This window comes from Trichomycterus rosablanca, chromosome 3 (assembly GCF_030014385.1).
Source record: "Trichomycterus rosablanca isolate fTriRos1 chromosome 3, fTriRos1.hap1, whole genome shotgun sequence".
Classification (NCBI taxonomy): domain Eukaryota; kingdom Metazoa; phylum Chordata; class Actinopteri; order Siluriformes; family Trichomycteridae; genus Trichomycterus; species Trichomycterus rosablanca.
This window is the reverse complement of record NC_085990.1, coordinates 50317970-50345500: the sequence shown is the minus strand read 5'-3', so window position 1 is coordinate 50345500 and position 27531 is coordinate 50317970. Positions and strand designations below refer to the sequence as shown.

Genomic DNA, 27531 nt, shown 5'->3' with positions numbered 1-27531 from the left:
TTTTCAGTATACAGTAAACTATTTTATTTTTACACCTTTTATCATACGATCCTTCCGATGTAAACAGAATTGGGATATTTGGTTCGTAGTGGCTGCCACTGAACAAAGAAGTGATCAGCAAAATGGTAAAGGATCTTCCCAGACAGAGAGAGAGACTCCACACGACAGATACTCTCCACATACACCAACAGCACTCTCTTCATCCCCAGGATCCCTAAAAGAAGTCCAGCAGCACACAGGGGTATGCAGGTCCCAGGTCCGTTACACAGCACCTGAAAGAATCAAACACACACCACACAGCGTATAATTAACCCTGCACTGCAAGATCTACTGTTAAACAAGTCGAATTATTCAGTAAAAAGCATTGAAAGCGTTAGAAGTGAGAGATCTATAGACCTGCAGGGACCGAATTTCTCCTACTGAGCAGAAATATGAGAAATTATGGATTGGAAAAAAAGCAGCAGTACAGGAAGCTGGTCAGACTGCTGTGGAAAGAAGCCATCGGATCTGGAGAATCCATCACCGTGCTGACTCGCGAACCAAGAGCCGGGTGCACATTACTGTCGGAACGATCCAGCCTGACTGCAGGGAACGAACTGTATAAAGCAAATGATTTAAAAACAAAAGAAAATAATAAAAGTAAGCAAGTTTGGATACGAGCAGGGCCGTACTAAATTCACGGGAAAATGTGCCTAATTTTACGAACCTCGTTTTTAAAAAAAATCACAGATTTGACAGATTTATAAAGTAAAGTTTCACATTTAACAGCAGTCATTAAATTACACTCATAAACTGAATGATAGAATAAATGGAAGCTACAACACACAGCACAGCTCCCTTAATGGTTGAAAGACGAAAATTCTCGTCTGTGTTTTGACACCCCACCCGTCTGCGTCCACAGAATCGGTTGTTAGTTTTCCAAACTCAGTTACTCGAGTCGTGTTTTTAGCTGTTTTAGACTTCGACACCTTTAACATTTTGTTTAACCGATTGTTAGTGTAACCGAGCATCTTTAGAGTTTGCTGAGTTTATAAAGAAAGAAATGAACATACATAGACAAACTATTGGGAGCAGAATACTTTACTGGTTTGTTGTTTTGAGGCGCAGCACAGAGATGATCACGTGTGTAGAGAAGCGACACTTTTATATTGATTATGGAATCCACAAAGGGACAAAATGCTCTCAATACATAAACACACATTTCAAACACTGTCAGCACACTACAGCACAGAAAAGTCTCCTACATTCATTTAATTACCATATGATTGCTAGGACGCCTCATATTTCATATGCTACGCAAATAAAACATGTTAACTCGCTAAACACATATTTTAAATTTCATATTACACAAGAAACAGCTCATTTCCCGGTCTGTGGCGCGATTTTCATAGCCATGAATTAGGTAGGGCCTTATATATGAGGTTAAACCCCCATCGTTACTCAAATACAGATTATCAAGAAGATAGTTTGGGGATGGGGTTGAATCACCCAACTCAAAATTACATTATCCGTGGGAATACAGCGTCTCAATAAGGTATTTTGGGGATGGGGTTCAATCCCCTATTATAACTAAAACACAGGTAATCTGTGAGAACACAGCGTCTCACTAAGGTATTTTAGGGATGGGGTTCAATCCCCTATTATAACTAAAACACAGGTAATCTGTGGGAACACAGGGTCTCACTAAGGTATTTTGGGGATGGGGTTCAATCCCCTATTATAACTAAAACACAGGTAATCTGTGAGAACACAGCGTCTCACTAAGGTATTTTAGGGATGGGGTTCAATCCCCTATTATAACTAAAACACAGGTAATCTGTGGGAACACAGGGTCTCACTAAGGTATTTTGGGGATGGGGTTCAATCCCCTATTATAACTAAAACACAGGTAATCTGTGGGAACACAGGGTCTCACTAAGGTATTTTAGGGATGGGGTTCAATCCCCTATTATAACTAAAACACAGGTAATCTGTGAGAACACAGGGTCTCACTAAGGTATTTTAGGGATGAGGTTCAATCCCCTATTATAACTAAAACACAGGTAATCTGTGAGAACACAGGGTCTCACTAAGGTATTTTAGGGATGAGGTTCAATCCCCTATTATAACTAAAACACAGGTAATCTGTGAGAACACAGGGTCTCACTAAGGTATTTTAGGGATGGGGTTCAATCCCCTATTATAAATAAAACACAGGTAATCTGTGAGAACACAGGGTCTCACTAAGGTATTTTAGGGATGAGGTTCAATCCCCTATTATAACTAAAACACAGGTAATCTGTGAGAACACAGGGTCTCACTAAGGTATTTTGGGGATGGGGTTCAATTCCCTATTATAAATAAAACACAGGTAATCTGTGGGAACACAGGGTCTCACTAAGGTATTTTGGGGATGGGGTTCAATCCCCTATTATAAATAAAACACAGGTAATCTGTGGGAACACAGGGTCTCACTAAGGTATTTTGGGGATGGGGTTAAATTCCCTATTATAAATAAAACACAGGTAATCTGTGGGAACACAGGGTCTCACTAAGGTATTTTGGGGATGGGGTTCAATCCCCTATTATAAATAAAACACAGGTAATCTGTGGGAACACAGGGTCTCACTAAGGTATTTTAGGGATGGGGTTCAATCCCCTATTATAACTAAAACACAGGTAATCTGTGAGAACACAGGGTCTCACTAAGGTATTTTAGGGATGAGGTTCAATCCCCTATTATAACTAAAACACAGGTAATCTGTGAGAACACAGGGTCTCACTAAGGTATTTTAGGGATGAGGTTCAATCCCCTATTATAACTAAAACACAGGTAATCTGTGAGAACACAGGGTCTCACTAAGGTATTTTAGGGATGGGGTTCAATCCCCTATTATAAATAAAACACAGGTAATCTGTGAGAACACAGGGTCTCACTAAGGTATTTTAGGGATGAGGTTCAATCCCCTATTATAACTAAAACACAGGTAATCTGTGGGAACACAGGGTCTCACTAAGGTATTTTGGGGATGGGGTTCAATCCCCTATTATAAATAAAACACAGGTAATCTGTGGGAACACAGGGTCTCACTAAGGTATTTTGGGGATGGGGTTCAATCCCCTATTATAAATAAAACACAGGTAATCTGTGGGAACACAGGGTCTCACTAAGGTATTTTGGGGATGGGGTTCAATCCCCTATTATAAATAAAACACAGGTAATCTGTGGGAACACAGGGTCTCACTAAGGTATTTTGGGGATGGGGTTCAATCCCCTATTATAAATAAAACACAGGTAATCTGTGGGAACACAGGGTCTCACTAAGGTATTTTGGGGATGGGGTTCAATCCCCTATTATAAATAAAACACAGGTAATCTGTGGGAACACAGGGTCTCACTAAGGTATTTTGGGGATGGGGTTTAATTCCCTATTATAAATAAAACACAGGTAATCTGTGGGAACACAGGGTCTCACTAAGGTATTTTGGGGATGGGGTTCAATCCCCTATTATAAATAAAACACAGGTAATCTGTGGGAACACAGGGTCTCACTAAGGTATTTTGGGGATGGGGTTCAATCCCCTATTATAAATAAAACACAGGTAATCTGTGGGAACACAGGGTCTCACTAAGGTATTTTGGGGATGGGGTTCAATCCCCTATTATAAATAAAACACAGGTAATCTGTGGGAACACAGGGTCTCACTAAGGTATTTTGGGGATGGGGTTCAATCCCCTATTATAAATAAAACACAGGTAATCTGTGGGAACACAGGGTCTCACTAAGGTATTTTGGGGATGGGGTTCAATCCCCTATTATAAATAAAACACAGGTAATCTGTGGGAACACAGGGTCTCACTAAGGTATTTTGGGGATGGGGTTTAATTCCCTATTATAAATAAAACACAGGTAATCTGTGGGAACACAGGGTCTCACTAAGGTATTTTGGGGATGGGGTTCAATCCCCTATTATAAATAAAACACAGGTAATCTGTGGGAACACAGGGTCTCACTAAGGTATTTTGGGGATGGGGTTCAATCCCCTATTATAAATAAAACACAGGTAATCTGTGGGAACACAGGGTCTCACTAAGGTATTTTGGGGATGAGGTTCAATCCCCTATTATAAATAAAACACAGGTAATCTGTGGGAACACAGGGTCTCACTAAGGTATTTTGGGGATGGGGTTCAATCCCCTATTATAAATAAAACACAGGTAATCTGTGGGAACACAGGGTCTCACTAAGGTATTTTGGGGATGGGGTTCAATCCCCTATTATAAATAAAACACAGGTAATCTGTGGGAACACAGGGTCTCACTAAGGTATTTTGGGGATGGGGTTCAATCCCCTATTATAAATAAAACACAGGTAATCTGTGAGAACACAGCGTCTCACTAAGGTATTTTGGGGATGGGGTTCAATCCCCTATTATACCACCGCGACCTGGAGGTTTTTACGGGGGGGTCGCCACATGTTTTTTAAATATTTAATTTTAGTCTAATAATTTTGAAGTAATTAATTTAACAATCATTAAATCATAAAAAATACTTCGTAATATGACATGTATGCTTACTTAATTACCGAACCTCCGGAAGTTGTGTAAGCGGAAGTTGTGTAGGCGCTGTGTAAACAGAAGTTGTGTATTAAGCGTGTTTTCCTGCGTGACTTGAAAATCAGACGACAATATTACATTTAGTTACTTCTAGTAAGTCGGAACAAACGATTGCTTGTAAATTTAAATTAGTCATCAATAATTCAAATAGCATCTGGCTATGAAAGCACACCTACCACATTGTGAAAGCCGAATTTCAATTAGGCCAATTTATTTACTAGTTTTATTTTCGAATCGTCTCAATGTTAATAAATGACTATAACATTTTTTTCTCTGTGTAAGATTGACTGGTGATGGCATGGTCCTGAGGTCTTGAGGTCTTGATGCGTGTCCTACCAGTGAGGTATTTGCACTTCACAAGTTCCTGCAGGTCTGCTTTTGGCAGTGAATCCTTCGTCACCCAACCGTGAGAAGCTGACCCAGCTCTAAAAATGGACTGGCTTGTGTTTTGAGACTGGAGACCATTTGCTGTGGGCACAAGCCAAGATCGTATAATACAACTGGGTAGTCAACATCTACAAGGCTGTGTGACATAAACATGCTCAGCAGACCCATTTGACCCAGATTTTTGGGAGAGAAAAAGACTTTCAAAGCAGGAATGGCAGAAGCGATGGTCACAAAGACTGCTTAACTGGAGGCTGGTAAACACCAAGTCATCTGGTGTAGATTCTTGAATGCTTAAAAGATACAGTGAAGGGATCTGTTAGCTAGGGTGGTTGAAAGTTTGGATGGGGGAGGGGGGGGGGGGCGCTGTTCGGGGTTCTCTGTTCGCTCTGTTTCAGAATCAGGGAGAGACGTTTTAACAAGGCAGACGAGCAGTCTGTTGATCTGTAGCTGTTGTGATGCTTCGTGGTGTGAAATGCAAAAACTCCCTCTGCAGCAGTAACGACAACTTCAGTGTTAATTGGTCATTACCTGACGAACTCTCTCCTTTAGCTGCAGTTTTGTGTTTTGCTAAACTGGCACCTTTATTTAACACTGAAACGTACAGTATGTGTCAGCTTTGCATTTCATGCATTCTGCTTCCCAAGAATCCCGTCCGAGACAAAAACGTGGATTTATCAGAGGGCATCATTATTACAGGACTGCATTTATACAGATGCAATCTGGGCTCAGAGCGCAGGGTCAGCCATTGTACGGCGCCCCTGGAGCTGAGAGGGTTAAGGGCCTTGCTCAAGGGCCCAACAGTGGCTGCATGGCGGAGCTGGGATTCAAACTCTCAACATTTCAGTCGAGAGCTCGAAGCTCTACCCACTAGGCTCCCACTGTCATAAACTGAACATACACAAACAATCAGGAGCAGAATACTTTACTGCAGACCTGGGCATTGTACCAAAGGTGCCACATCCGGCCCGCAAAACATCTCCAACCGGCCCGCATGAGGTCCGTGGCAATTGAAAACCACATGTAAATAAATGTACATAACACATGAAATATAACAGGATTGTTTTTTGACGGGACCGCTTTGTTGTTAAATTTCCGCAAGTTTCGATTTACGTGTGTGCGAGTGTATCAGCTTCACTGTAATGTGTCGGCGAACAGAACTGAGTGTGATTGACGGTGGAGTTTTTAACAAGACATGGATTTCTGAAGTATTTATTTACTGAAGTCAGATGTAAAGCTGGTTAAGGATCACAATTTAGGCTCTAAATCGCTGTTACGGTACTAAACTGAGAAATACAACAACTTTAACGATGTGGAGCGTCACACCTGAAGCTGCGCTAACTAAACTGCAAAAGCAACAAGGACTTTTTATAAAGTTTAACACGTCCAGAAATGACGCAGTCAGGACCAGCTTAGTGATTTTAAAAAGAATATCCAACAATAACAAAGGACTGAAAAACAGGAAATGAGGTAATTAGACTCCAATCAAAATAGTGTAAAGTTTAAAAAGCTGCACATTTTGTTCACATTTGTTTTTGAAAAATTAGTCGATTAAATAGTTAAATAATGTTGATGTTTTTACTCTGCCTACTTCTTCTGATTGTAACATCTAAACAGTAACAGATTATCAGAACTGTACAATTTGCTGCTTTTTATAAAGAGATAAAATTTATACTGAGCAGAATGTTAAATGTTAATAAGTTCACCTTATTGGTCCGGCCCTCCACAACAGTCCCAGTTTCTTATGTGGCCCCTTGGAAAATTCAATTGCCCACTCCTGCTTTACTGGTCTGTTCTTTTGAGGTGAAGCACAGAGATGATCATGTGTGTAAAGAAACACACTTTTATGGAATATTCAAAGGGACAAAATGCACTTCATACATAAACACACATCAAACATTGTCAGCACAGAACACTACACCAAAGAAAAGTCTCTAACACTAACTTATTTACCGTATAATCGCTAGGACGCCTCATATTGCGCCTCATGTTTCATACTTTAAATTAAAAATGTTAAATCGCTAAACACAAACCTTAAAGATTGAGTTTCTTGGCCGTGAATTATTTATTTATTTTATTTATTAGGATTTTATTGTCATGTTTTACACCAATTCACCTCACTTGCACATCTTTGGACTGTGGGAGGAAACCGGGGCTCCCGGAGTAAACCCACACAGACATGCAACAGAACATGCAAACTCCAAACAGAAAGGACCCGGACCGCCCCGCCTGGGAATCGAACCCAGGACCTTCTCGCTGTGAGGTGACAGTGCTACCCACCGAGACACCGTGCCGCCCGCTTGGCCTAATAAACGAGATGTTGTGTTCACACACAGTACAGAGCTTCTCTGTGGCTGCAATTTCAAATGTTAATCATCTTCTGCAAACGTTGACTGAAGCTGAATATCCGTCTCTCTTCAGAGGAACAGATTCGGCGTCCTGCACTCCCATGCCACATCCGTTTCATATGACATGGATTCGGAAAGTATGTGGCGCTAACTGGAATGTAATAAAGTTAAAGTGGATCAGGCTAGCGCGCGTCTCCAGCTCCTGAGAGACGGGCGGAGACCGTAAGCACATCCTGCAGCAAGCTAGGTTCATAAAGCAGCGCTGAACATTCCTCATGTCTGTGCCTGCCTGTCCAGCACACCCTCATCTGGACCTTTCCACTGGCACCTCACCGACACACACACGTTCACAACTGATAACCACCCCCTCCCCCCCACACACACCCCCACACACTGTACTTTATATACACTTTAGAAAACTCTTTCAGGCAAACTCACTCTCAACCAACAAACCACCTACACATAATTCTCTGATAATCCTTTGATATGTTAATTGTTTATATTTATAATTATATATATATACCGATCAGCCATAACATTAAAACCACCTCCTCGTTTCTACACTCACTGTCCATTTTATCAGCTCAACTTACCATATAGAAGCACTTTGTAGTTCTACAATTACTGACTGTAGTCCATCTGTTTATCTACATGCTTTGTTAGCCTGCTTTCACCCTGTTCTTCAATGGTCAGGACCCCCACAGGACCCCCACAGAGCAGGTACCATTTAGGTGGTGGATCATTCTCAGCACTGCAGTGACACTGACATGGTGGTGGTGTGTTAGTGTGTGTTGTGCTGGTATGAGTGGATCAGACACAGCAGCGCTGCTGGAGTTTTGAAATACCGTGTCCACTCACTGTCCACTCTATTAGACACTCCGACCTAGTTGGTCCACCTTGTAGATGTAAAGTCAGAGACGATCGCTCATCTATTGCTGCTGTTTGAGTCGGTCATCTTCTAGACCTTCATCAGTGTTCACAGGACGCTGCCCACGGGGTGCTGTTGGCTGGATATATTTTTGGTTGGTGGACTATTCTCAGTCCAGCAGTGACAGTGAGGTGTTTAAAAACTCCAGCGGCGCTGCTGTGTCTGATCCACTCATACCAGCACAACACACACTAACACACCACCACCATGTCAGTGTCACTACAGTGCTGAGAATGATCCACCACCTAAACAATACCTGCTCTGTGGTGGTCCTGTGGGGGTCCTGACCATTGAAGAACAGGGTGAAAGGGGGCTAACAAAGCATGCAGAGAAACAGATGGACTACAGTCAGTAATTGTAGAACTACAAAGTGCTTCTATATGGTAAGTGGAGCTGATAAAATGGACAGTGAGTGTAGAAACAGGGAGGTGGTTTTAATGTTAATGTTCCATCTGCCCGACGTTCTCCTTATCAGGTATAAAAGCGTCTGTTAAATGCCATAAATGTAAATGTAAATAAAACCAGCCTATGAGTTCTCACACAGGTCATAAAGTGCAGTCTGATGACACAGTGATGAAGTCACTTCACACTCAACACATACACACTCAACATACTGCATCACACTACCATCACTCCCACACTGGGTACAGGGAGTGGTGCGTGACTCAGAGCACACCAGGTGTGAAAGCTATAAAATCATGATATCATTTCTTATCTAGTGATTCGGTAGCTGGAGTTAGTCACTGTATACTGTCACAGACATTCTGACCGGACCGGTCAGCCTACAAGGCTGCGAGCCTAAGCTGAGACACAGGAATGGATGTATATGAACAAGTGAAATAAAGTTGACCAGACAAAACATAAATTATCTTGGGTTCAAACTGTCTGGAGTAAAATAAGAGTCACCATTTTTTTCCAAACATTTTTTAACATTAAAACTCTTTTTCTGACTTGGTGTTGAATATGATGGTTGAAATCACTTGGTTTGTGTCTGTGTTCTGTTCCATGTGTTGGTATCAGAATAAATCTAAATAAAGACCATGATTCAGCAAGTAAATCAATCTAATCTACTCCACGTTCACACTGACGATATTGATAAGCACATAGCACACACACACATATATATATATATATATATATATGTATACACTGATCAGCCATAACATTAAAACCACCTCCTTGTTTCTACACTCACTGTCCATTTTATCAGCTCCACTTACCATATAGAAGCACTTTGTAGTTCTACAATTACTGACTGTAGTCCATCTGTTTCTCTACATACTTTTTTTTAACCTGCTTTCACCCTGTTCGTCAATGGTCGGGACCAGCACAGGACCACCACAGAGCAGGTATTATTTAGGTGGTGGATCATTCTCAGCACTGCAGAGATACCAACATGGTGGTGGTGTGTTAGTGTGTGTTGTGCTGGTATGAGTGGATCAGACACAGCAGCGCTGCTGGAGTTTTTAAATACCGTGTCCACTCACTGTCCACCCTATTATACACTCCTACCTAGTTGGTCCACCTTGTAGATGTGTACTGAGGTGAAGGTTTCTTCAATAGAGCCATTTAGACATGAACTTGCTCTTGTGCTTCAGATCCTTGTCACAACTGATAACAGAAAAACCTTTTGTAGCATTTTCTTTTAGAAAGCAGAATTTATGGTGAAGCAGCAAAGCATCTCAACCCAATCACACCAACAGACTGTCAGAAACGAACACACAAACAGCTGAAGAAATTGCAACACCATCTTTCACTCTCCAAAAAAGGCAAATTTGTACAGCTGTTCTACACAAACATCTACCAGTGTAACAATTCCAACAGCTGGACATGTTCAGTGTTGTAGAACCGAAGAGACAGGACTGTGTCACTGTTTGAACAGATGGACGTCCACATAAAACGAAGCACCGCCACATCTACACGCATATGCTAGCTCATAACTGTATAAATTACATATATTTTAGCAAACTATATGAGAAACTGCATTTAAAAACACCGGCAAATATTAATAAGTGTTAATAGCCAATAAAACGTCAACCTGCGAATACTGGCCGGGGAATCACGCAGTCATTCCGAGCATCACAGGGAAGGAAATGAACTGAGTATCAGATTGCATGTTGGAATCTTCCTTAAAACAATCAACATGCCATTCCCTTCTCCAACCGTTTCCTAATAAGGTTAAAATAAAACATATGGTGTCGAGGCACTGGGCTGGATGTTCAAAAAAAAGAGCTCAGCAGAAAGGAGCTGCTCTGGAATGCTACTGAGGCGAGCTGCTCACCGTGCGGCTCTCAGACACTCTCATTTGTTTCTGGAAAACTTCTGACCCGAGTGACCCTGTTTTTCCTGCGCTCTCTTTTTGAGAGAGGAGGAAAATGGAAAGCAAAGTATTTATATACACGAGGGTTCTCAAAAAGGTTTCCACACTTTTTTTAAAACTCTATTTATAAAGAATTTCAAAAACAAACTACATCACTTTTCTACAGTCACTGATGCAGCGCTGCTTTCACATCATCATCACATGAAAATCTTCTTCCCCTTAAAGCTTCTTTGAGCGTCCAAAAAGGTAAAAATCATATGGAGCTAAATCTGGACTATAAGCGTCTCTCAGTCTTTCAGATACGACCATATCTATGTGTATATACTGTATATGCCCTTGTGTACGGTAAACTCAGTGGTTTGGTAAAGTGAACTCATTTGCAGCATTTGGCAGAGTCTTTCATCCAAAGCGACCTATGATTATGACTGAATACAACTAGGGATGTCCGGATCCGATCTCAAAGATCGGAATAGGGCCCGATCGAGGCATTTTTAACTGATTTGTATCGGCTTTACTAAGCCCGATCCTAAGCCCGATTTTTCGTTTTACGTCAGCGGTCAAGCAGAGTCCAACAGCAAAGTGTAATGTGTAGAATTTTACTATTTATATGGTGTGTGAGTCAAGGATCACACCGGTTTACAAAACAATCACTTTTAATCCGAGTATGAAAGGAGCATAACATACAGCACGAGTTACAAGACTGAACGACATCTCAGTATCAAGCACTCTGATTGGCTTAGTTACAACATGCATACAAGTACGGTGGCTCATAAACAAACCAGATATCATTTAACCAAACGATCTACCAATTTGATAAGGCACCTAAAAAATAAACACTCGGCCGAATACAGCGAGTTTATTATTATTATATGATGAGAAGAGGAACCGGCTGTCCGCTAACACGGCAGAGATGCTGATTTTCCTCAAAAAGAACCTTCACTTCATTTTGAGTGTTCTAGTTTTACTACTACAATGCTGCACTAAGTTTGTTTACTTTTATTTTTGTATTTTGTATTTTTATACTGTGTGAACAGTATTATCTAGTTGTTATCTAGACAATATCTAGAAAATTCAAGTATCAGTTTGAGACTCGGTATCGGATCGGGATCAAAATGAATGATCGGGAGCAAAAAAATGTGATCAGGACATCCCTAAATACAACTGAGGTAAATAAGGGATGAAGGCCTTGTGTCAGGGGCCCAACAGTGACACCTTGGTGGTGATGGGGCTTGAATCAGTATTTTGCTAAATTACCACTGAGCACAAAAGTTGGGACAGAGACATGTCTACCACTTGAATAAAGCAGTTGAATACTGGAATATATGGAATAAAACAGCAAAACTACTGGGAAATGAAGTGAAACCAATTAATGTGTCTACATAATGGGTGTGTTGGAAAACCTAGTGAACCTAGTGACTCATTTTACGGCATCCTACACTCGCTCCCGAGGAAGAGGCTGTTCGAATTCCTAGATGCCTTAAAATGCTGCCTAGTAAGGCACCTTAAATCTGAACGCTATTTTGACAGAATAACGAGGGAGCATCCGATGCTGCCTTAGCGGTGAAGGCAATCCCAGTATTCAGTGCGGCACAACTTTTCTCACAGAAAAATAAAAAATATGGCGGTCGGTGCAGAGAACCACACGGAGTAATAATGGAGGGAGATGTCAGTTGACATGCTAGCGCGCTGTGCCACCTCATCTCATCGGTTTGAATGGCATGAGGCTAACTGTGTTAGTTTAGTAAGCGAAAACTGATGGAATCGCTGTCTAAGTAGCGCGTTCGAATAACCTGAATTATAAGTCAATGACTTATTAGAATCCTCTCTACTGAGGCAGCTGCCTATGTAGGCAGTAAGACAGCAAGGCAGCTCACACACCCACTGACTAGCTCACGAAAAGGCAAGGTTTCCTATTTGCTTACATTACTTAAGGTCATGTTTACACATTACAAGGAAATTAGAACCAAAATCAAGTATTTTTGCATTTTCCAGGTTTGTAAGTGTAAATGAACCCAGTGGCAACAGCGTACCCTGTTTTACTCTGATAAATTTAAGAGCAAACATAAACTAAGTCACTGGAAAAAAACTGATGCCAACAATAATGTTGTTGCCACTCAGGAAAACACCCTCATGTTAAGTTATTGGCAGAGACTTATAATGATGACTGAATACAAATCAAGCATATGAGGGTGGCACCTTCGAAATCAGATGGAGCTAAATCTGGACTATAAGCGTCTCTCAGTCACGACCATATCTACGTGTATATACAGTATATACCCTCATGTACGGTAAACTCAGTGGTTTGGTAAAGTGAACTCATTTGCAGAGTCTTTCATCCAAAGCGACCTATGATTATGACTGAATACAACTGAAGTAAATAAGGGATAAAGGGACCTTGGTGGTGGTGGGGTGTGAAATGGCATTCTTCTGATCAATAGTCCAGAACTTTGACTGTTATGCTAGCACTGCCACAAATGTTGGGACAAAGGCATGTTTACCACTGTGCTACATCACCTTCATATTAATCACATTTTTATTTACATTTTACATTTATCCAAAATGACCTACATTTATGACTAAATACAATTCGAGATTTAAGGGTTAAAGGTCTTGCTTCAGGGGCCCAACAGTGGCACCTTGGTGGTGGTGGTGGGGCTTGAACTGTCTTTCTTTTAATCAATAGTCCAGTACCTTAAATGCTAAACTAGCACTGCCCACATACAAAGGGACAGAGACAAGCTTACCACTATGTTTGTTATACCACCTTTCCTATTAATTACATTTTTCAATTATGACTGAATACAAATCGAGCAATTGAGGATTAAAGGGGTCCAACAGTGGTACCTTGGTGGTGGTGGGGCCTTGAAATGGTCTTCTTCTGATAACTAGTCCAGTACCTTAACCGCTGAGCCACCACTGCCCCTCCAAACTCTCAGTAATGAACAGAACGAGCCGTCCTTTAGACACTCTCATTTGTTTTTGGAAAACGTCTGGCCTGAGTGACCCTGTTTTTCCTGTGCTTTCTTTTTGAGAGAGCTGGAACTTCATTAATATAATTAATTGGTTCTATTTCATTTAAGTTTAGGGTTAGGACAGTCAAGTCCCCGCTATTGCTCAATTGTAAGGGGAGGTCACATTAAATATCTGCCACTTTAGCCCAGAGAAGATGTTTTTTTACTTAAATATTTCTTACAAATTACCTACATTGTCTGGTTGTATTTTAGTAAAGAGGCTGAGAAATATTTATATATGGTCATTATAAGCTTGAAGTGGCATTTTTTTGATCAATAATCAAGTGTCTTAACTGCTAAACTAGAACTGCCCACAAAAGTTGGTACAGAGACACTTTTATCACTATGTTACATCACCTGTCCTATTTATTACATTTGTTATTTACATTTGAGGTATTTAGCGGACACTTTTATCCAAAGTGACTTACAAATGAGACTTTTGATTGAGAGTTAAAGACCTTGCTCCAGGGGCAAGTGGCACCTTGATAGTAGTGGGGCTTGAACCGACAACCTTCTAATTACTAGTCCAGTACCTTAAGCATTGAGCCACCACTGCCATTCCAAACTCTCAGAACGAGCCGTCCTTCAGACTGACTGGATCGCATTAGCCGGTTTGAGGCCGTCAGGCTGTCGGATTGTGCTGACACATCTGTAGGCGGTGGGCTGAGCCGAGGCCTTCTGTGATTCATGCATGTCCTTTTATGGCAAACTGAAGTTCAAGACCACTCCCACCTCTCTTCCCAGCTTCTGGGTCTGACCCCCTCGGTTCCATCGGATTTCTCCCCAGAATGTGGCCCCCGCAGCGGCCGGCCTCTCACACACATGCTCAAGTTTGGTAAAAACAAACAAGGAGATCTTTAAGACACGCTCAGGAATGCAGACGTGAGCGCCAGACGTCACAGCCCCTATAAGCCCCGACTCACAGGACTAAAGGAATGCACGACTGCTACAGGTCTGAAATTCAATAAAGCTTCGAAATGAACGCTAGTGGAAAAAATAGGACACAGGACAAATATGTAGCGTTTTAAGACTCCAGAGATTTAAAACGTTTAAAAATAACCTTTATCCATGAAATGAACAGTGACGTGATACATACAACCCCAAATCAAAAAAAGTTGAGACACTATGAAAAATGCAAATAATGAAAACACAGAGTTTCTTACATTAACTTTGACTTTTATTTGATGTTAGACAGGATGAATCTGAGATATTTCATGTTTTATCTGCTCAACTTCATTTCATTTATTAATAAACATCCATTCCTGCATTTCAGACCTGCAACACATTCCAAAAAAGTTGGGACGGTAAAGCATTTACCACTTTGTAATGTTGCCGTTCCTTTTCACCACATTTAAAAGACGTTTTGGCACCGAGGAGACCAAGTGATTTAGTGTTTCAGCTTTTATTTTGTCTCGTTCTTCCAGTACGGAGTCGTCATTGTTACATTTTCAGTTTCAAAATTCTCCACACATTCTTTATTGGGAACAGGTCAGGACTGCAGGCAGGCCAGTCCAGTACCCGTTACCTCTTCTTCCACAGCCACGCCTTTGTAATGTGTGCAGCAGGTGGTTTTGCATCGTCTTAATGAAAAATGCTGGACGTCCCTGGAAAAGACGACGTCTTGAAGGTAGCATATGCTGCTCTAAAATCTCAATGTACTTTTCTGCATTAATGCTGCCATCACAGAAGTGTTATTGTCCTTTACCAAGGGCACTGACACACCCCATACCATGACAGACCCTGGTACTGACACACCCACATACCATGACAGACCCTGGTACTGACACACCCCATACCATGACAGACCCTGGTACTGACACACCCACATACCATGACAGACCCTGGTACTGACACACCCACATACCATGACAGACCCTGGTACTGACACACCCCATACCATGACAGACCCTGGTACTGACACACCCACATACCATGACAGACCCTGGTACTGACACACCCCCATACCATGACAGACCCTGGTACTGACACACCCTATACCATGACAGACCCTGGTACTGACACACCCACATACCATAACAGACCCTGGTACTGACACACCCCATACCATGACAGACCCTGGTACTGACACACCCACATACCATGACAGACCCTGGTACTGACACACCCCATACCATGACAGACCCTGGTACTGACACACCCCATACCATGACAGACCCTGGTACTGACACACCCCATACCATGACAGACCCTGGTACTGACACACCCCGTACCATGACAGACCCTGGTAGTGACACACCCCATACCATGACAGACCCTGGTACTGACACACCCCATACCATGACAGACCCTGGTACTGACACAGCCCCATACCATGACAGACCCTGGTACTGACACACCCCCATACCATGACAGACCCTGGTACTGACACACCCCATACCATGACAGACCCTGGTACTGACACACCCCCATACCATGACAGACCCTGGTACTGACACACCCCCATACCATGACAGACCCTGGTACTGACACACCCCCATACCATGACAGACCCTGGTACTGACACACCCCCATACCATGACAGACCCTGGTACTGACACCCCCCCATACCATGACAGACCCTGGTACTGACACACCCCCATACCATGACAGACCCTGGTACTGACACCCCCCCATACCAGGACAGACCCTGGTACTGACACTCCCCATACCATGACAGACCCTGGTACTGACACTCCCCATACCATGACAGACCCTGGTACTGACACACCCCCATACCATGACAGACCCTGGTACTGACACACCCCCATACCATGACAGACCCTGGTACTGACACTCCCCATACCATGACAGACCCTGGTACTGACACTCCCCATACCATGACAGACCCTGGTACTGACACTCCCCCCATACCATGACAGACCCTGGTACTGACACACCCCCATACCATGACAGACCCTGGTACTGACACACCCCATACCATGACAGACCCTGGTACTGACACACCCCCATACCATGACAGACCCTGGTACTGACACACCCCCATACCATGACAGACCCTGGTACTGACACACCCCCATACCATGACACACCCTGGCTTTTGGACTTGTCACTGATAACAGTCTGGATCCTTTTCGTCTTTGGTCCGGAGCACACAGCGTCCATTATTTCCAAAATAAGACCTGGAATGCTGATTCATCTGACCACAATTTAGATGCCTCCATGCCCAGAGAAGTTGACGCCGCTTCTGGACATGGTTAACATAAGGCTTCTTTTTTGCACAGTAAAGTTTTAAGTATCATTTGTGCAGTAACTCTGTATTGTAGAGCTTGATAAAGGTTTGATAAACTAATCCCTCACCCATGTGGTTATAACAGCTATTGTTGAGTGGTGGTTTTTGATGCAGCGCCGTCCGAGGGATGGAAGATCACGGGTGTTCAGATTCAGCTTGTACCTTTGGCCTTTACGCTCTGAAATTCCTCCTGATTCCTTGAATGGTTTAATGATATTCTGCACTGTAGAGGGAGAAATATGCAAATCCCTTCTAATCTTTCTTTGCGGTTCATTGTTTTTAAACATTTCAATCATTTTCTCACACATTTGTGGATAAACTGGATCCTCTGATCATCTTTGCTCATCAGAGACTCTCAGCCTTTTCTGGATGCTGCTTTTGTACCAAACCATGATTACAATCACCTGTTGACGTCACCTGTTTGGAATCACATCATTACTAGTCCTAAATTGCCCCCGTCCCAACTTTTTTGGAATGTGTTGCAGGCCTGAAATGCAGGAATGGATGTTTATTAATAAATGAAATTAAGTTGAGCAGATAAAACATGAAATATCTCAGTGTCATCCTGTCTGCCATCAAATAAAAGTCAAAGTAACTGTAAGAAACTCTGTTTTTATTTTATTTTACATTTTCCATACTGTCCCAACTTTTTCTGATTTGTATTGCGTGCACAGAGTCTGTTCTTTACAGTACATGATCTTAAAAATATTTTAAAAACAAGGACCCGTCTTTCATTTTCCAAAAAGAAAGTCTTTCTGCTTGCTCCACCCTCTTACCCGTTTTCAACAGACTCCAAAGAAAGCAGGAGTGGAAAATAATTGCAAGTCAACCAAGGGTGCTAATTACAGATTAGGGAAGGATAATTTCGTTCCCTTTGTGATGTCAGGCGGCTCCTTTCTCTAGCCGGACTCCCACTCTCCCACTTTTCACTCCCACTAGACAGAGCTTGCGAAAACTTGCTGCTTAACTCCACTCCGCCCATCCCGGCCGGCGTTGTTCAGCCCGTCCTCCCCACTCTTAAGACTCACAGCTGGAGCTGAGGAGCCGCTCAGGCCCCACAGCAGCCTGAGAACCGGGCACCCACCCCCCAACTGCAGGATTTACTTTTCCTTACCTCACGTCAGCACTTTCTCGCTTCAGTTATTCGTTCTCCACCCCGTTTTTATCTACCCGCCGGTGCCCTGGCTACACTTTTCCTCGCTCCTGTTACTCAGCCGGAGACAGGATGAGAAATGCCAGATGTGTTGATATCCTGTAGCACGGCTACGATAGCTACGATAGCCTTATCATCCGCTAGGAGTAAACTGGCACTATCAAGCGCTTCAGTGTTCACACGGCCTGACAAATGGAATGTGCGACCTCAAAATAGCAAGTGTGACCATTGCTGATTAAGTAATCTGTCCAGGAGCTGCTGGATAAAGTTAAACCCTAAGTGAGTTGAGCACTACCGAATTCTTTGTGAGTAAAACTAATCATTTCTTTGTGTAATGTCATTTTTCAAAATGAACCACAGTGCATAAAAAAAGAGAAAAAACTAGGGTGACCATACGTCCTCTTTTTCCTGGACCTAAAAAAATCTTTCTAAATCACCAAAAATGTCTGGGATTCGGCTCTTGTAGTCTGCAAACTAAAACTCACAGACGATTTACAGAAAAAATGTCCACGTTTTCGTCTCGTTCTGATCCTTGGGAAGCAGAATGTATGACCTGCAAAGTGTCCAATAAAGGTGCCAGTTCAGCAAAACACAAAACTGCAGCTAATGGAGAGAGAGTTTGTCAGGTAAAGACCGGGTAACGCAGAATATGTTGTTATTGCTGCAGAGGGAGTTTTTGCATTCACACCACAAAGCAGTACCCCGGTTAGATAGATAGATGGATGGATGGATGGATGGATGGATACTTTATTTATCCCGAAGGAAATTATTGTGAATAAATATGTTTTTTGCTTGTGAAAAAGTTGTATTCATGATAGAAAAATTGAGATAAAAAAACGTGACACAAAATAAAGAATAAAAGAAAAACACAATAGAAACACTGAAAAGTAAAACACTGACGGAGCTACTACTGGAGAGGCTGCCGCTCACGACGGCGCCTAGACTAAAATAAAGTGTGGCAGTGGGTCCAGTTTCTCAAGAATCACTAATCGCAGTGCAGTAACAAACCCTGGACAGGACCATCACCAGGCCTTAACCAAGACGTAGCCAATCAGTTATCACTGCTGGGTATTCAAACCCTGGATCCCAGAGGCAGTGGGCTGGAGCAGTTTAGTCTTGGAAGATATCTGTCTGTTAGAAAAAGCATCACAACATCACAACAGCCACAGATCAGTGGACTGCAGCACATCTGCCTTGTTAAGAAGATTTCCCTGGTTCTGAAACAGTGTAAAAATTTCCAAATGAGAGTACTATCATAGAGGTTAATTTTGGGCCCCCTCAACACAATTTTATATATACAGCTCCATGCAAGATCTCACCTGGTGGGGTAAGAATGATTCTGAGAAAGGTGAGGTCAGTCCAGAATTACACGGGAGGAGCTTGTCAATGATCTCAAGGGAGCTGGGAGCAGAGAAATGCTGGATATGACCCCAAGAACACCATCCCCACCGGGCATTTCTCTGCCTCCAAACACGGCGAGTGGAGTTGATGCCAAAGAGCTAAATTTTGGTCTCATCTGACCATATCACATTCTCCCAAGCTTTCTCTGAATCATTCAGGTGTTCATTGTCAAACTTCAGACGGGCCTGTACATGAGCGTTCTTGAGCAGAGGGACTTTGCGGGCACTGCAGGATCTCAATCCATTACGGCGAAGTGTGTTACTAATGGTTTTCTTGGTGACTGTGCTCCCAGCTCCCTTGAGATCATTGACAAGCTCCTCCCGTGTAATTCTGGACTGACCTCACCTTTCTCAGAATCATTCTTACCCCACCAGGTGAGATCTTGCATGGAGCTCCAGAGTGAGGGTGATTGACTGTGATCTTGTATTTCTTCCATTTTCGAATGATCGCACCAACAGTGGTCTCTTTCTCACCAAGCTTCTTGCTGATGGTCTTGTAGCCCATTCCAGCCTTGTGCAGGTCTACAATCTTGTCCCTGACGTCCTTTGATAGCTCTTTGGTCTTGCCCATGGTGGTCGAGAGATTTGAACGGAAGAAACTGATTCTGTGACAGGAGTCTTTTATACAGGGACAGGACTAATTTGTGTGCCTCATGGGCACATAACCGGTCTGTGGGGGTCAGAATTCTTGCTGGTTGGTAGGGGATCAAATACTTATTTCCCTTAATTAAATACAAATTAATTTATAACTTTTATTTAATGTTTTTTTTCTGGATTTTTTGTTGATATTCTGTCTCTCTCTGTTAAAATAAACCTTCCATAAAAATTATAGACTGTTCAAGTCTTTGTAAGGGGGTAAACTTACAAAATCAGCAGGGGATCAAATACTTATTTTCCCCACTGTATATAGTCCACCAACCCAAACGCCTGGTAGCTACAGTGATAACTGTCTGTCTGGTGTCTATATACAGACATGATTGGCTACGTCTTGGACGAGACCCAGCAAAGGACTGGCGTCCTGTAGTTACGCCCCTGGTTATTTTTATTATTATTTATTCATTAGCATTTTAACGTCATGTTTTATACACTTCGTTTAAATTCATGACAGGACAGGTATTTACTCTTTACCCATGATTCATCAGTTCACAAGTTAAATGTCAAACACAGTCATGGACACATTAGTGTCTCCAGTTCACCTCACTTGCACGTTTTGGAATGGAAGGAAACCGGAGCTCCTGGAGTAAACCCAGGCAGACACGGGAGAACATGCAAACTCCAAACAGAAAGCACCCAGACCGTCCCACCTGGGGATCGAACCCAGGACCTTCTTACTGTGAGGCGACAGTGCCACCCACTGAGCCACTGTGCCACCCCGATGATAGCATGTTGGACATACATGAACAATTCTAGCTTTTACATTCATTCATTCATTCATTCATTGTCTATTTACCACCTGTTAACCTGGTCAGGGTCGTGGTGGGTTTAATTCAGTGGATAAAAAACAGTAAACATGGCGCAGCAAGGGATCCATAATGATCTGTACAGCTATCTGGGGGAAGTCATTACAACCTATGATTAATTCGCATGGTCATATAACAGCAACAACTTCAGGTCAACTTTAAGAGACCAAGTGCACCCTCTGGTGCAAACACTCCGGTTCTTAAACTTAAAACAAAGACATTGATACCATTTCTGATATTTTGTCCACTTCGGTACTATGTACTTATTAGGCCACACGGCTCTTTGAAAAAAATACAAAACAAATACTAAGTGAGGCATGAAGGATCCTAGTATACTTCATAAAGGTTGTTTTTGTAATTAAAGTGAGAAATATGATTCTATGTGATACTAGGCTTGATGTAGACGTACATATTCAGTTCGAAGCACAACCGTGTAATCAGCAGACTGATGAGGCATTGCTGCTTCAACCCAAGTTAGATTACTCTAACTTAAAAATAGAAAGTAAGCTAAAAACAATTAAACAAACCTCATTTGTTCTTAAAAAGGAACTGAAGCCACTTCATAAATAAGTTATAGATGTTAAATTAAAGGCTGAGCAGGGACAGATTGAGGAATGGAGTGCAGTCAGAAGTTAATGAAGCTGTGGGATGACGGGGAGACTCACCACATCAGGTCTGAGTCTAAACACCAGAGGAACTGAGTGGAGCAGAGAACGCAGAGTACTGATCACAGACGACGTCCAGGACTGTCGAACCTCTCGGCTGCGAGGGATCCGGTGAATAGTGAACTGAGGAGGAACAAAGAAAGAAGCATTACGACTGATTAAATGTATATATTAATACAAAACTGAGTTGACTCTGGCTTACTAACAAAGAAGAATATTTTAAATATATGGCTAATGCATCCAGACATACACTACATGCACAAAAGTACTGGGACACCCCTTCTAATGATTGAATTCGTGTGTTTCAGCCACAACAATTGCTAACAGGTGAAATGGATCAAATATATAAAGGAAATTATAAGCTTTCAACTTCCCAGCAACAGTTTAGGGAAGGCCCTTTCCAGCTCCAGCATGACTGTATCCCAGTGGACAAAGCCAGCTCTATGAAGACAAACTCCAGTGGCCTGCACAGAGCTCTGACCTCAGCCCTACTGAACAGCGTTGGAATAAACTGGAACATCAATTGAGATTTTCTTGAACAACGTCAGCGCCCAGCCATACAAATGCTCTTCTGAAAGGGCACAAATTCCCACAGACATACCTCAAAGTCTTGTGAGAAGCCACACAATAGCTAAGCGGTCACTCTATTTTAACCCTTTGATGCACAAGCTAAGCAAACCCCTTCTAATGCACAACATGGGTGGAAAATGACCCATATTCATCCATTCAAGAATATTTTCATATGCACATTAGTCAGTTATTCATGTATTTGCTGTCTTAGCTAATAAAAGCTATCTATACTAGAATATGTAAACAGCTAGCAAGCAAATAGTATTGGACATATTCAAGATTCAAGAGCCTAATCTTTGCTTGTCTTTCAAAAGATCAGTAAATATGTTTTTGACTACAAACACTTACAAATGTCAGTAGTTCCTGTCAAATTCCATAGTAAATACATGAGGGTCATTTTGACCCATGTTGTGCATTAGAAGGGTAGTGATACAAAAATGATTTTTATTAAAAAAGCCAAAAATATAAAACTGAAATAAGGATTTGTGATGATCAAAAACAAGTTAATTGAGGAATCCATGGAAGCTTGAATGACGAAATTAATTTATTGCAAAGATATAGAAAATAAAAACTCAGGTTGTGCATCAAAGGGTTAATACCGTTTGTTATTGAAATGGGATGTTCAACAAGCTCACAGTCAGGTGTCCTAATACTTTTGGCCATATAGTACATTAACTCCCCTGAAGGAAAAGGTTTAAATAAATGTACAGATCTTGTTAAATACAAGATCTTGCTAAATGCAAGTCTCTGAGTTTTAAACCTGTAAAGAGTAATACTTGAAAAAGAGGTAACGCCACCTGCTGGTCACATGGTAGATGCACATCTCAATAGGACCACTGAGTTCAGTTTTTATCAAATAACTGCAAAAAAAATCACGTTTCTGACCAGGTTTACATGCACATCAGCAAACAAATAATGTAAAATCTCTGAGTTTACATAGGTCAGGTAGTAATCTGGTTTCTCTGCATGACCACCTACAGGGATGCTGATTAACTTCCAGAAAGGTGAAGTTGCTCCCTGCTGCAGTTTAACTATTTTACAGTAAAGCTATTGTAAGAAGTTTGTTTTAATATAATGAGGTACTTTATATACACAGTGTGGCTGGCACGCAGGTTCTTCAGATTGATGGCCAATGTGCTGTGATTGAAAACAGTTCTATATAGAACCAGAAAAGGTTCCGTTATTATAACTAAATCTAAATCTCATAGCTCATCTGCCAGTCAAAATGTTGATAACAAAAAACAGCCAAGAACGTGTATAAAAAATAGCTCTAATCATAACACAAGGCACACACTGTAACTCCAACTGTAGGTGGACATAATAGCATAAGATCTATACTTAGTCTTTACTTGCAGTTGTATTGACGTAATTGTTGCATTTTAATACTGTAGCTATTTAATATTTATGAAGAATTGCACCATTTCATCAATGCAAAAGCGAATGAAAATACAATACTTCAGAGGTGAATACATAACAGACTCAACCATTGAATGCCTCCAATATGGTGGCTAACCCACAATCCACTTTTACGTCACCTGTCAAAGACCTGTTGGGAGAGACATTAGTCAGTGTGCTCTCCATGCCGGTCCCAAGCACTTGTAAATGAAGTTTGTTGCATCTCTAGTGCCTCCGGAGCCCCTTAGGGGTCACTAACGAGAAAAAATATGTGAAGAGCAAAATCTATATCCACTGTTTAGTAAGCCGTACTCTCCCACTGTGTCACCAATTCTAAGGTTTGCATGCTGGTTATAGTGGACTAACGTTAATAAATACGTAAGCAATAATAAATATAAATACATGTATCATCAAATATTAGGGTAATATATGTACGTATAAGACAATAGATACACTGAAATCTTAGAAAAACCAGACTTTAAATCTAAGAGTACGATTTAGAAAACCGTGAGCGCTGTTTTGCGGGTTGTGGGTACACTTTACAAATCTGTTGGTACAGTTTAGAAACTGAGAGTACAGATTACTAAACCGTGGGTACAGATTTTACTCCTGACACATTTTTTCTCATTAGTGACCCCCAAGGGGCTCCGTACTAGTTTACCAAAACAATTTTAATTCTGTTTCAATTGTAGTGGACAAGACACATTGTATGATACAACTGAAATGAACGGAGAAACAAGTTCTGGGTGTTAAATGCTAAACACAAGAATGTGAGTTCAGAGTAGTTTTGATTAGGCTACACTGATTTATTTCTATTCCAGACTAAATAAACTAGAAACGTTTTTCTATTGCTCTGGTACTTCTTGGTTTCTATGTTTTAATTTAATCCTAGCCCTACTAAACATGTTCATAAACATTACCTGTGAAAAAGTGTCACCGTCCTTTTTTGATGCTTCAAACGTACGGATCTTCTCCTCACTCATCTTGTCGGTGTCTGCTATGACATAATGTCTCGGGGAGTAGGACGGGGATAAACTCCCCATCAAACGGATTACTTCTGTGGTGTGTCCACCTAAAATGAGGAACATATCGTTTAAAAATAAAACCTTTAGCATTTATTTTTTACTATTCAAAACCACATTTAAGTCACATTGTATTCATTATATACTGCTCCAATCAGAGACTTTTGCATTTTGTAATTCGTATATGAAAGCAGAGAGTAGAATATTGAAGGCCATGATGAAACCCCCCCATGCACTAAATTAGGGAACTGTTCACATTCTTTTGCGTCCGAAATGGGATGATTCTCACACTTTACAGTACTACTACATTTACATTTTCATTTTCAGCATTTAGCAGACGCTTTTATCCAAAGCGACTTACATGATGAGCCGAACACGATGAGCAATTGAGGGTTAAGGGCCTTGCTCAGGGACCCAACAGTGGCAACTTGGTGGTGGCGGGGCTTGAACCGTCAACCTTCTGTTTACTAGTCCAGTACCTTAACCACTGAGCTATCACTGCCCTACTACTATACTACTATTATGAATTAATGACTGTATGCCATTTAAAAAAGGTAAAACCTCGTGTTCAAGCAGCTGCACACTTTCATAAAATCTATCGCACTTGGGTTTTAAATATGGCCATGAATACAACCTGCTTTTAACACTTGGTACCTAGTCAAGAAGGGTAATAAAATTTAGCATGGGTTCTTGGGTACTGCAGGGGTCACATGGCAATGTAAACCACCACTAAAGTCTCCTTTTTATTGCATGGTACTCTACAATATCATACGGTGCACATCCAAATCTAGTATTATCTTTGCCATACCTAATGTGCTATTGCTTGTTTTCAATTACACTAGTGAACCCCAACACCCTAATGCCTATAAAGTGTCTGTGAATTTCTATAGGGGAAAAAAAAACAACCTTTTGACCTGTTGAAAAACCTATTATTCAGTCGTGATAATAGCCATAGCAGCTGATATGGCGATATGTATCAAACAAACAAAACACAAGCGTACCCTTAAAAGTTGAAGGAGTTGTATCTCCAATTCACCTCACTTGCACGTCTTTGGACTGTGGGATGAAACCGGAGCTCCCGGAGGAAACCCACACAGATACGGGGAGAACATGCGAACTCCACACAGAAAGGACCCGTACCGCCCCATCTGGGGATCGAACCCAGGACCTTCTTGCTGTGAGGCGCTATACAGGCTGTAGGAATTAGTGAGTTGAGAAACGAGTGGGGGCGGCACGGTGGCTTGGTGGGTAGCACCGTAGCACTGTCGCCTCACAGCAAGAAGGTCGTGGGTTTGATTTACAGGCGGGGCGGTCTGGGTCTTTTCTGTGTGGAGTTTGCATGTTCTCCCCGTGTCTGTGTGGGTTTCCTCCGGGTGCTCCGGTTTCCTCCCACAATACAAAGATGAGCAAGTGAGATAAATTAGAGATATAAAATTGTCCATGACTGTGTTTGATATTAAAACCTGAACTAGGGTTGCCAACTTTCAGAACTGGAAATAAGGAACACCCTGGGCTGGCGGGTTGGCGGAAGGCATAGGGTGGGGGGTGGGATGCCAGGTGTTTACCTGAGCGGGAGTGGTTTAGTAGTTACATCATTTAGTAGTTACATCATGTAACATTTTTTCTCAATAGTGAAAACAACATTTTTACAGAATCCATCTTAACACCGACATGCAGCCCGGTTCTGGACTGCGTTGCTTAGGGGGGCAGTAAGAAAATTGGGGAAGAGGTGGGGCAATGCCCACCCCAGCGCCCCATAGCGCCGGCCCTGCTCGTGTTACTTTAGTTTCACCCTAAGCCGGATTCGAACCTAGGGCAGAAGAACGTGCGCGATGCGCGCTGCCCACAGCGCTACTCAAACAGCGGCGTGTTTATAGTGGTGGTAAATTCGGTTCATTTTATGGACTCGGGTTAATCTGAGTCACTCAGTAATGTGATCCGGTTCACTTGGGTCACTTGAGTCAGTTGAGTCACTTATACTGACGTTCTGATTGTGACTGATTTATTGCATTAAAATGCATCCAAATATCACTTGTCTTACATGCACTCATCCTTCTCTCTTGATTCTCTTGGCACCTCACACGTCTCCTGTCAGTGACAAGTTGACACTTTTTTTAAGCGGGGGGGGGGGGGGGGGGGGGGGGGGGTGGACTCACCTACCACTCAGATATGGGTCAAGGGTTTAAAATGACCATGGGTGCTATGATACTCCTTAAGCGGTACAGTACTAAAGTAGCCAGCATTTGCATTTGCATTTGAATAATAATAATATAACTATATTTTGTTATTTTGCTTACAAGAAAATATGCTGCATTACTAATCTATACCACTACTACTGATAATAATAATAATAATAGCATGTGCATAAAATCAGCCACATAACGAACACCAGTGTGTTTAATCGCTGTTTATTGGAATATTTAATTTATTGCTTAGATTCACAGACTGGAGTGAAGTCGGTTCAGCCAAATCATCTGAGTCAGATGTGTTTCCAGTGAGTCGGCTCACTCGCCTTGTGTACTTAACAGCAGAGATTTCGGACTCGTGATTCCTGATTCAGTACAAAGATTCGGATCATTAACCCGGGTGATTCAGGAACCGCCCAGCTCTAGTATTGAACAGTCTAATCTGCAGCGTTTCTTTCCTATTGATAAAAATAAACACCGCGTTTAGTCTCCAAATACGGAACGATTCTGTATTTTACGTGACGGTTGGCAACCCTAACCTGAACTGATCAATTCTGTGGTGAGGGGGAAAACTAAAAACCTGGAGGAAACCACTACCCCCAGTGTCTTACCTGATCCTGCTACCACAAGAACGGACACGGAGCCCTTTTTGCCAGGTTTGCATTCTGTCCTTAGGACAACGATTAACCGTAATATGAAGATTATTAGAACCAGGAAACAACCACAGAGTGCTGAGACCGACATGACGTTACATACTCACATACATAACCAGAACAGTTAAATATGTAAACAAACCACTACACACTATAGCGCAGCGGGAACGGTCACTGCGGCGCAAAGCAA

The 27531-nt window shown here is 42.0% G+C and overlaps 1 protein-coding gene across 1 annotated transcript; it reads right to left on the bottom strand.

Moving 5' to 3' along the window:
* Positions 1-27531, bottom strand: alg14 (ALG14 UDP-N-acetylglucosaminyltransferase subunit). The gene is made up of 4 exons (XM_062992212.1): positions 27300-27531; positions 24401-24552; positions 21516-21638; positions 1-272 (listed from the first exon to the last, which is right to left on the bottom strand). The coding sequence occupies exons 1-4, from the start codon at positions 27430-27432 to the stop codon at positions 42-44; spliced, it is 639 nt and encodes a 212-aa protein (XP_062848282.1). The 5' UTR covers positions 27433-27531; the 3' UTR covers positions 1-41.

Bases quoted from the DNA above. Each gene is read 5' to 3' on its own strand.
- alg14 (XM_062992212.1), bottom strand. From the start codon at position 27,432: ATGTCGGTCTCAGCACTCTGTGGTTGTTTCCTGGTTCTAATAATCTTC. The intron at 24,553-27,299 runs GTAAGACACTGG...TCCTCATTTTAG, and splicing joins TCTTGTGGTAGCAGGATCAG to GTGGACACACCACAGAAGTA. The intron at 273-21,515 runs GTGAGTCTCCCC...TGATTCTTTCAG, and splicing joins TTAGACTCAGACCTGATGTG to GTGCTGTGTAACGGACCTGG.